General features: G+C 40.2%; 1 protein-coding gene across 1 annotated transcript; it reads left to right on the forward strand.

The window, feature by feature from the left end:
* The first annotated feature begins 2,797 nt into the window (after positions 1-2,797).
* On the forward strand, positions 2,798-4,590 carry LOC147892446 (aquaporin NIP6-1-like). Its single transcript, XM_087387389.1, has 5 exons — positions 2,798-2,956; positions 3,395-3,619; positions 3,902-4,096; positions 4,199-4,260; positions 4,401-4,590. The coding sequence occupies exons 1-5, from the start codon at positions 2,798-2,800 to the stop codon at positions 4,588-4,590; spliced, it is 831 nt and encodes a 276-aa protein (XP_087243515.1).
* Positions 4,591-11,677: the final 7,087 nt, after the last annotated feature.

Below are 11,677 nucleotides of genomic sequence, written 5' to 3' on the forward strand. Positions count from 1 at the left end.
AATTGTTCTCAAGAAGGATATGATCTTCAGATCCACTTGTTTTACTTCTTTTATCATGGTACCATCTTATAAGGCACTAGACACTGCCCATGTGGTAAGACCTTGCCTTGACATGGATGTTTTGCTTTGCTACAAGAAGAGGCTTCTTGTCAAGCCCACATCATCCAAGAGATGATGAGTATGTTTTTTGAGCTCCACTTGTATCTCCCCTAGTTGTCAAGGTACTCTGCCTAGATAGTCCTCCAAAATGATTGTAATAAATTGTGAGTTCTTTGTCCTCACCTTTGGTCACCTATGATGTAGACCATGTGAGTATGTGTTGTCCCCTTGGTACCTCCTGCAGACTTGTGTTTGTACATGCAGGGGAGATAACCATTAGGGGGGGTTTTTCCCTCATGGTACCTCTTGTAGACATTTTGTTTGTACATGCAAGGGAGATAACCATTGGGGGGCTTGTGTTCCCCACTCTGTATACCTTACACCCATGGGAACCCTTGCTAGCTTGAGATCCTAGCCATTGATAGATCCATGACCACCATGAGATGGCATGTGACACCTTGTGCTAGCTGTATCCTTGACATAGCTTGAGGCAGTCCCTTAAGGGGGAGTTTGTTAGGGTTTGTCAATGTCTTGCCTCTCCATAGGCAGACTTGTGATCCTATGTGTGTGCTAGAGGGGTAGTTAGGTGTGTTAGGTGGAGCTAGATGCTTCTAGAGGATAGGGGAGAGATTCTAGGAGCTTGGTGGCCTTTGGTATGAGGTCATCTATGATGTCAGTGTGGATGTAGAGGTAGCCTACATATGGCCCTCATTTCTCTTCATTCTACGAGACAGTTCTTGATTTGTGTCCATCTTCTTGTCTCCATTTTGCTCAGTTTGCTCTTTTCCAATAATTATGTTCCTAAGAACATCAAGATGGCTTATTCTCTTGTAGAGGTGGTGTATGTATACACCGTCTTGGTGTAAAAAGGTGTGGAAATGATAAAGAAGAAAACCAAGGAGCATACCATGCAGCATATAGCAAGGATCCCTTTAGCTTCTCCTATGATATTTGTTATCAAAGGATGCTACAAAATTGGTACTTATCAATGGCATTGATGTAGAGCACTTCACAATGATGAGCATTGATGATTGAGAGAAGCCATGCGTGTTCTTCTTTGATAAATTACAAGGCCTCAAAGTGTGAGGCATTGTTTATCATGACCAATTTGTCATACAAGGTCTTTTAGCATAACAAAGATCAACATTGGTCCTTTTCATCACAGAAGTACAAAGGGATCCATAACATGTGTCTAAACATCTAGACTTGGGGATCTACTTGTAATAAAGTTTCATATGATGACCTAAACTATCAAGGAGTCTTTGGCATTGAAGTCTTACAACCCTTAATCATAGCATTATATATAGCAAGTATAATTTTTGTTTTGCAAAACAGCTTAATCATATCATTATTCATAGCAAATATGGATTAGATTGTCAAAAAAATGAGGAAATTTTTGTTTTGGAAAATAGCTTTAAAAACCATAGAAGCACAATTTTGATCTACTTATAAATCTTAGATGCCTAGTGCATAGATGTCATGATTTTAGGCTTTAAATTTCACTCTTGGTTATAGTTGTTTTACTAAGCATCTTTCTATAAAAATGGATGCATTGATATGAGTTGGGTGGGTTGTATTTCTCTAGAGGTTGATTAATGGGACATAAACCCATGTATTCTATAGATTATTATGTTTTATCCAAGTGGGATACGCTCGGGATAAGGAATGAAAATATGATTTTTGAGCCTTGCTTGTCGTAGTGCTTGATTTCACAGTCGCCATATCGATTCCCGTGGAACGCCACAAAGTTCACACACACTCTGTTTGTATAATTTGAGCAAGTACAAGTAAATAACAAATTTGAGCAAGCAGAAGTAAATAACAATTTTGAAGTCCCACTTGTAAATGCATGCGCCCTTACATACAAGTGGCACAAGTGTACGCAATGTTAGAAAGAAGTGGGCCTTCTTAGCAGCAAATCTTGGATTCGATTGTGAATTCAGAGGTCTTGAGCTTTCAAATTAGCCTTATCTTGCCCTTTATCTTTCACATTACCCTTATCTTGCCCTTTAAAACTGATTCCTGAACACTCCATTAGATGGGATGCTCGCAAGAGATGGAACGAGATCGGAATCCGGTGACATACTGGTATCCCAAATGAATTAATTTATTCATCAACTTTTACGCAATGGAATCGAATCTGGACCCAATCATTCGGGTCGCCTTCACTGTCAAGCGCACTAGGATTAAGAGCAGCAGGACTAACTGAGATACTTGCCAATTCGGGGCGGCAAGGATCACCGGCGAAGCTGCCTCCTGGATTTCACTGCTCACATCGTTTTCCAGATGCTGTGGTTGCGATCTGCATTGGTGCTTCATGACTGTCCACAGTTTTCGTCCTTTTCGCTACATCCTACTTTGTGCAAAAGTATGATCACGTTGTATCAAGTCACGACTTAGCTGGAGGCTCTCGTTTTCCCTCGTCACATCGAATATTTATAAACTTCTTGAAAGATTGTACGTGATATTGCAGACTCTTACATCTGGTTTGATATTTTCTCTGCAGAGTCTTTACCAGCGCTTTTCTCGTATAATAATATCTCGCCATTAAAACCGATCAGATTCCAGATGTTTGCCATTCACAACAATTGCTGTGCGGAAACTGCCTTGAGTGGGTTGCAAAGCTTAAACAACACACCTGCAAGTAGTGAGTGAAGAAGTTTCTCTTGGATCTATCCCCTCTTCCTGCTCCGGTAACATGGGAAGTCAAGCTGGTTTAGATTCATTTCCAAACACAGGCGTACGTGCAAGTCAAGGGTGTACATCCATGCTAGAAATATGTGTAAACGGAGAGCCAGCAGGATCGGGGAAAATGCAACCCACAATCTATACGCCTGCAACTATTGTTCTGAAGAGGGTGATTGTTTTTAACTGCAACTATTGTTCTAAAGAGGGCGATTAATTTGTTTTAACTGCAACGTCGTCGACGGCCTTGTCCTGGTTGGCTGTTTCGCATCTGCGTAGACGTTACTTCAAATCCTGTAGCACGAAAGCGATATTTTAAGCAGCAGCCTGCGAAGTTTTGTCAACTAGTGAATTCTAAAATGAATTGTTTCTTAGCTCGGGATTGAACTTTGGCTTTGGGTCAGCAGGGACAAATCATGTTTGACTGTTAACGCCTATGTCCAATATTCTTCGTAACAATTTAAATAGTCCGAGCCGAAGATTGTACAGCTTAATTAGTGCATACTTCGCTGCCTTTATGCGATTGCCACGAGAGCACTCGGATTTCTTATTGCTTGCAACTAAACACAATTATCAAGCGGCAAACGCTGATTTTGTTGTGTTATAACAGGTGGGAGCCGAGTTCGTGGGCACTTTCTTTCTGATTTTTGCCTCAGCAGGCTCTACCATCATGAACGAGAAGACAAATGGAGGTCTTACTTACATGGGTGTGGCGATGTCATCCGGTTTAGCAGTAATGATAGTAATTCTTTCCACTGGACACATATCTGGAGCTCACTTGAATCCTGCTGTGACACTTGCATTTGCCACTATCAAGGAGTTTCCTTGGTCTCAGGTATGTGACTTTTTTTGCAACATAGTTATCTATGAAACAACAGCTTGGCTTCTGCATTAAGCTTCGTTTGAAAACGATGAAGACCTTCCGCTTTTCCAGCTTAGTGAGGTCGCAAAGAGTTTCCATTCAGCTTCTAATAAGTGATCAATGAGTGATCAATGAAAGAATTATAAGCTGCACGACACTTTTGAGCTTATTTAAATGCATGCAGCCTGTAAAGTAAATGAGATGATTAATTATGTGGTCGTTTCAATTAATAAGAATACGGAATTTATATGATAGGTTCCATTCTATTTCGGAGCTCAAATCGGAGCTTCAATTACAGCGTCATTCGCTCTCAAACTGGTTCTCCAGCCAAGCGATGGGGGAGGCGTGACCGTTCCGGCGGGAACGCTGTCGCAGGCCCTTGTGGTGGAGTTCATTATAACCTTCGGCCTCATGTTTGTCGTCACAGCTGTTGCGACAGATACTAGAGCGGTAAACTTAATCTAAGATGCATTTGTGCGTAGAAGGGAAGTTGTTGCATTTGTGTGAGATTTCTGTGGATAAGTAATGGATCTTGAGTATTGGCAAGATCAGGTTGGAGAACTGGCCGGCATAGCGGTTGGAGCGACGGTGACCTTAAACAACCTTGTGGCAGGGTGATAATTACTCCATGGCATTGCTGACATGAATATAATTGTGAACGTTGTAGCTACTATGCATGTATGTGGTGTGTGTGTGTATATATATATATATATATATATATATATATATTGAAATGAGAATGAAATGTGGGCAGGGCGATATCGGGAGCCTCCATGAACCCGGTGCGGACGCTGGGGCCTGCAATTGTGAGCAACAAGTATAGAGGCATTTGGGTGTACGTGGTTGGACCCGTAGTAGGCGCACTCGCCGGGACTGCAACTTACACACTCCTTCGATTCAATAATGACGATGGCACACGTGTGGGTCGAAGTATTCGGAGATGATCCTCAACTCCAACTTTCATTCTCCTGGTACAACTTGTGTGAGTGTGCGGTGTCGTGTGGGTGTGGGTGTGGGTTCAACCGCGGGTCAGGGCTCCTTGTGCCCGTGCCCACTGGTCCGCACAGTCTGCCCTAGTTAGGAGCCGGGTGCGGTTCGAGTGATGCTCGGGGAAAAACATATATTTTCACTTATATCAACTTATTATATCACGTTGTCTCAACATTGTGGTGGAGTTTTCAAAAAATTAATTAACCTGTTTTCCAAATTGGCTTTTATGTAAATCATCCCTACAAACACTGCCTTTAATGCACCTAACATGCTTTAAAAAACCGTTTGCTTTCTCTTTTGCATCCAAAAGCACTTGCTTTACAACTATACTAGAAGGCAATACCCATGCACCCTTGTGCACTCTTGTCTCTCTTTCAACTTGAATGCAGGTTTTTGGAATTTTCCATATGTTTTTATCTTGCAGAAAAATAATCGTACCATTTTTAGGCAATCCCCCCCTCTCTCACTCTTCATCCTTGCACGTAACGAGCATTTATGCTCTCTTGTTTTTTGTGCAACTCATACTTCATGTTTTTACCTTGAATAGCTAGAAAAGAAAAGAGCTCCAAAATCTTGAATAATCAATGTAAGACAACATAAGGTTTTATAAGTAGACTTCAATAACATAAAACTTAATAATACAATTCCATTTCATTAGCACCCATTAAATAATGCATAAAGTGGTCTTAATAATAATTTTGGATCACAAAAAATGATATATCTTTACATTGCGATGTTCATTCTCTGACCTTTGAACCATAATTGGATTCTTCTTTTCAAGGGCTCTCAAATGAGTATCCATATAATTGTATTTGATTAAGTATTGACCCTAAAAAATACTTAATAAAAATAATAGTAGTTATGTTAAGTTTACTAGCATAAGATAATGGTAGGTGGAAATAGTCCCTAATTATTCTAGCTTGCATAATCCATTTTTAAGCATTAAAAGGTCCAAAGTATTGGATCTAACACAATTACAAATAGTATGTCACATGTAATCCCATTTATCAATTTTAAAAGGTCCACTTAAACGTAAGACTAATCATGATATGTAACTAAATACAATAAAAATACAAATTTTACTTTTGTAACTACAAAAGTGATCAGACAAAAGTATGTTCAACCAGTAAGATTTTGTGCTACAAAAGTACGTTCAAGAAGTAAGATTTTGAGAGTCAATCCCTTCTAGGAAAAATGTAAAATTAGAAAGTCTTGTTGCTCTTATACATGAAAGGTTGGTTGGAAATAACAAGATAAGAAATCTTTATGTGGAGAAGATAGTTGACAATTAACAAATTGAACTCCTATCTTTACTGCATATATCGTTTATAAATCCAAGAGACATAAGAGTCAAGTAACAAATGATGTATTTCGATGTCTAAAAGAATGGGATTTATGATTTTCCATTCTTGATACAAAGTGACAAAGGTAGCTCCCATACACTATTTGCAAATATTCAACTCTCTTAATTGCAAAGTTTGAATAATATTCTTAACATTTTTTGGTTAACAAAGATCCACATCTTTAAAATCCTTTAAAAAATGCTAAAACTATATAAAGGAGTTATACAAATCAAAATTTTCTTCTTTATTTAATATTTCCACAACTTCTATTAGAGATTTCCTCTCTCTTCAAGTTGAGTTTTCCTTTCTCTTTAGTTGCTTTGGCATATGTGGTGGATAAGGGAATTCCTAGATCTAGGTTTTCTTTTCCAAACTTTGAGTTCCCCTTAGGCACTTTTACAACTTATTTAATATAGTTTGGGGTCTTATCTTCAAGTCTTCTATCTTCAATAACAAGAGGTTAATTTATTTGGTTGACGGAAAGAAGATACTATTTAATCTACTTCATATGACCATTATTCTTCCCCTTGTTCTCATTGTAATCTCCCTTAACCACTAATGAAAATTGAATTTTGAAGAGTTTCTTTTGTTTTTGGTTTAATCACTCTAATTATGGCCCCTGTTGGCTAGCTAACTTATCTCACCATTTGTTTATATCTTTTGATGATGAGAGAAGTAACAAAATCATCAGGCCACTTATCATTCCAATAAGCTAGTCCTCCTTATAATAAACTTATCCTAGATGATCCCGCTATGTAATTTTATAGGCTTCTCTCCTGAGGTGCAAACACTAATCATGAGGCAACCAAGAAGGCATTCTTTCATACACCAACCATCCCATCTATCACCTATTGAATGACCAAAAGCAATCAAATGTTACAAACATAGTACTAATACAACCTTGATGCAGAGATCCCTTTAAAAAATTGCAAGATTATTCCATGTTCATGAATAATATATGAAAATTCATGCTAAGGAACAACTTACTCTCATAACCTATCGCAAAGTTAGGTCATTCTATCATGGGTGCAAATTATAGCCCTACTATTTCCAACTTGCTACCCATCCTATTTGCAATATTATCCATGTTCATGAATGACATATAAACATCCATGCAAAGGAATTGTGCACTCTCATAACTTATACACCATTGGGTCATTCTCTCATACATACAAATTCTAGCCCTATAAATACCGAGTTGCTACCCTTCTCTATGTTCCCTAAAGGTATTCAATCAAATTTTAAGGCCGAACCTTGGGTACAGCTTCTTTGAGATCAATTATTTATCTCATAATAATAATAATAATAATAATAATAATAATAACAATTCCTACAAAGAGTTGCAATAGAAGAATCAATGGCATCTTTGTAAACCACTCTTAATCCTTGTAGGCTATTCTAAGAAAACAAAGAGCCAATTCAAAAATGAGCACTGCAACTTCATAAATCAATAATCACAATTCAAAAGCATTACACAGAGAAGAATTGGGAGAAGCAACAAAGTACTACAATTGACTTTTCTTCTCTCTTGAAATCCTTTCTCAGTATTTAGCCCTGATTTAGCCTCTTAATTGCCCCTTATCTGCTTGGTCAAATTTTGTTCTACTCCAAGAAAAAAATCTCTCTCCATGGTCAAGGCTAGTGTTGGATGTTTCCTTTCTGTCAAGCCTTGGAGGGATCTTACTCTATCTTTGTGTATACAGACCTTTCTAGGGTCCATGAATCTTTCTCTGCCTCTTCCCCTCTATTGTGTGGTTATGAGAAAGGGAATCAAATCTCTTTGAGGAGCCTTGGACGAAATGAACTCTATCTCTCAATCAAATCTCTCTTCCTTAAAGAAAAGGGAGCATGAGAATGAATCCCCATCCTTCGTGGTTCTTCCTCACTTTAAGGAACTCAAGCCACATTCATATATTGTCCACATTCTCTTAGTGTGCATGGCCACCTATGAGCTTCTCTTCTTTACGTAATCACCCAAGTGTAGGGCACTCATAAGGCTCTCTTCTCTCTCTCCACCTCCCTCCCTTATCCTCCCTCTCCCTCTCCCTCTCCCTCTCCCTCTCCCTCTCCCTCTCCCTCTCCCTCCTCCTCTCCCCTCCTCTATCTTGCTCCTCGTCCTCCCTCCTCCTGCTCCCCTCCTCCTACTCCTGTTGGCTCCTCCTCCTCCTCTCTCCTTCCTCTCCCCTCATTCTCCAACCGCCCTACTCCCTCTCCTCTACTCCTTCCTCATGCAGCAGCTCTCCCCTCCTCCTCCCTCCAATAGCATCTCTCCCCTCCTCCTTCCTTCTACATCAACTCCTTCCCTCCCTTCTACACCAGTCACCCTACTCTCCTCCTCCTCTTCCTCTTGCCCTGATTTGCTTCTCTTCCTCCCTCTTCCTTGATACTCTCTCCCTCTCACTGCTCCATCTTTGCTAGCTCTTCCCTACATTTCATCCTGCATCACTGATACCTCTCCTTGAGCACTCATGGCACCATTCGAGAACATATCCAACAAGTACCACGTGAACTTACAACTGGAGGCTGAATATGCAAGCACACACCATTTTGGATTCAGTGGGACTCCTCAAAGTGTGCTCCACAGTCTTTGATTGCAAGGGAAGAAGCATCTTGACCTTTGGGTTGATGGAACCTTGTATACCTCTCTAGCAACTTGTTCATGTAGCCCTTTTTTTCTAGGGTCCTTCAACACTTCAATGACATCACTTGGCTTTATTAAACTTCTTAGAACATATGAAGGATCACTATCATCCATTTCCATTGTTCCCATCACATCCTCCATGAAATTCGTAAAGTAGAGTACAAATGAGTCTTAGTGGAAACAATGCAACACCACAGATATTTTGGAGTAAGAAATTTCATTGAAAGATTGGGTAATTAACCTTGCAGCCCGTACTCTCCTCTTTCGGGCACCATCCCAAAGGTGTTCCATTTAACTTTTGTACTTGTTATATCAACCTCTTGTTCCTTCTCCATAGCACGTTGAACTTGGCCATAGATAGACCTTTCCAAATCTTGTTTGCTTTCAGCGAGCTTATGGATTGATTCTTCCAGTTCCTATCGCACCAAGTCTAGTGCACATGCTTTATCACTGAGTTCCTTGTTTTGCAATTGGAGATCCTACATACTACTATGCATTGACACAATCGTAATATTTCCCAAATGTACTAGTTGGGCTCTCTGCACCTCGCTTGCTTGCAGAGACAATGTCTGAGAATGGTTCGATTGATTGCACAATAACCGAGCAATCAAGCATGTCCGTTGCCAACAAATCAAACAAAAGCAAGCAAAGGAGGTGCTTGGAGCTTTTGATGCTGTTGGTGTAAGTTGTGAAGCTTACAACTCTGTTTTTAAAAATTTCAAGTCTACTATGGAAGAAAAGTATAAGATATCTACAATGCCATTGCTAACACCCTAGTCATGGCAAGCTAGTATTTGTTATAAAAATGGATGAAGCTTAGTTGTGGTAAAAGAGCACAAGCTAGAGAGGGTGAGCATTTGTATTATGAATGACACCTTGCGTTTTGCTCAAGGGGATGAGCAAGTTGAGTAGGGTTTCTCAATCTAATTTGAGAAGGACATATGGTGGCTTGCAGCCTTTCAGACCCCAAAGAGTGCCACAACACATTGAAGTGGGTTTTGGAGAGAATTGGCATCTCGTCAATTATTTAAAGACAAGAGGTAGGGCAAACATTGACAGTGGATGGGCATGGAACGTTTCAAATTGAATGGCATCTAGCTAGTGATTTGAAGACCCTCAAGTGCTTGTATGGTTGTGATACAAGTGCAGATGCAAAATGAACGTGCTTGTATTGCACCCACTCTCAGAAGATGCAAAAGGGAAGCCTATAGTGGCAAAATGGCATCCTTTCTTGCAACCAAAGTGCAGCCCTTAATCGTCACAAAAAGGATCCTAAGTGGGATCCCATTCTACTAATTCCATTGGAGCGGGTATGCGTGCATACTTTGCATGCTGAACTATGTATACTTGATAAGTTACTCTATCTCCATCTAGTTTATGCTTGGAATTTGAGGCCACAGCAAAGTCTCTGCACAATGCATTGCAAAAGCTGAAGAATTACTCTCACTAATGGGACTTCATGGAGGCAATGTGAAGCTTAAGCAAGACAAGAAACAATCAAGAAACAAAATCTTCTTGCTAAAGTGTCCATGGGTGGAGGAAAAGCAAGGAGATTCTTATCCAACCACAATGCTGATAAAGAAAAGCATACATTGGCTTAAAGCACCCTAGGTTGGGAGTACTGGAAAGATTTGTGTAAGTGCACTACGAATCACGCTTCACATCTGCAAATTGCTACTTTGAGAGCAAAACTATGGACAAAGCTTGATGCATTTATAAAGTTTCTTAAGCAAGGTTAAATAGATGAGCTTTACTATGAGAGATTTAGGACAGCATTGGGAGAATTCATATCAGTGATGGTAGAAGCATGGGGGGAGTCACATATTACACATTACATGGTAATCCTCCTTAGGTTGAAATTTTGTGCTTTAAACTTGAGTCAGTTTATGTTTTTAATACGATATTTTTCTTTACAGCATATTCTTTATGCACATGCACCATGGTTTGTGGAGCAATGGGGCCTCTGTCCATTTGGATTACTCAAGGAATGGAGAAATCACACTATAGAGCAAAGGCAGCCTACTTCAAGAATACAAGGCATGGGGGTGGTATCGTGCGAGAAGTAATGCACTACACGAAATGTTTGACTGGTTTTATAGATGTCTAGAGGCTAGGACTCTCAAGCACGACAAGGTAGAGGTCTCAAGTCCTCTAAAAGTAGTTCAACATGTCAAAAAGACAAGGAGATGTGTTGCTTGGAAGTCCTCAATAGGGAGTCAAGGTGTTGCACTTTGGTTGCAACATAGAGTCAGACAGGGGAGGCGTTGGGTCCTAAGAGAACCCCAAATGTGAAATGTTTGATGAAAAAAGTTAACACTATTTTTAGTCAATTACAAATTCCAAAATTCACAAATTTGTTTGGAAATTGCAAAGTTGCATGTGCATGTACATGTGCGACATGGCAAGATGGAGGGGTGGGTGGGTTGGGAGGGAGGGTGGTGGAGATCTAGCATTATCGAACTAGCGATGAAGGATGAGGGGGGGAGGGGGTGCACTCAAAAAACACTAATTTAAAAGGGACTATAAATAAAAACCCTAAAGCTTTAAAAAAGACTATATAAACACTTCAAAACCCTAAAATCCCACAACTCTATGGCACAAGTTAAACAAACTGCTAGACCCACTGGACGCCATTTAGACGTTACCTGCTCTCCTCCTCATAACTCCATGGCCTCCGAACACACTATGAGCCCTAGTGGCCAATAGAGCAATGATTAGCAAGGATTTGAAGGTAGTTCTCATCATCAAGAGTCCCAGCAATGCGAGTCCCCACCATTTGACTCTAATTGGGGATCCCAGGAATCTCAGCATGATGAGGGATCCTAGGATGATGAGGGATCCCAGCATGATCAGGGGTCCTCTTAGTCCTTCCACACAACTAATCGTGGAAGTAGAGAGGTCTCCCAAGAGGGTCAAAATAGTTCCATCAATTGTGATAAACTACAAACTTTTATCATGCCCCTCCCTCCTCCGTGGGGTCCTGGATGGAGCATCAAAGGAAGGAGATGGAGATATGAACCTTGGCCCCAATCCTCCAACCAATCAGACTACATGGAA

Source organism: Dipteris shenzhenensis, chromosome 16 (assembly GCF_047967505.1).
Source record: "Dipteris shenzhenensis isolate YYH24624 ecotype China chromosome 16, Dip_SZ_1.0, whole genome shotgun sequence".
Taxonomy (NCBI): Eukaryota; Viridiplantae; Streptophyta; class Polypodiopsida; order Gleicheniales; family Dipteridaceae; genus Dipteris; species Dipteris shenzhenensis.

Excerpts from the sequence above, each read along its gene's own strand:
- LOC147892446 (XM_087387389.1), top strand. The coding sequence starts at position 2,798 with ATGGGAAGTCAAGCTGGTTTAGATTCATTTCCAAACACAGGCGTACGT. Across the intron at positions 2,957-3,394 it reads CAACTATTGTTCTGAAGAGG|GTGGGAGCCGAGTTCGTGGG; the intron begins GTGATTGTTTTT and ends GTGTTATAACAG. Across the intron at positions 4,261-4,400 it reads TTAAACAACCTTGTGGCAGG|GGCGATATCGGGAGCCTCCA; the intron begins GTGATAATTACT and ends AAATGTGGGCAG.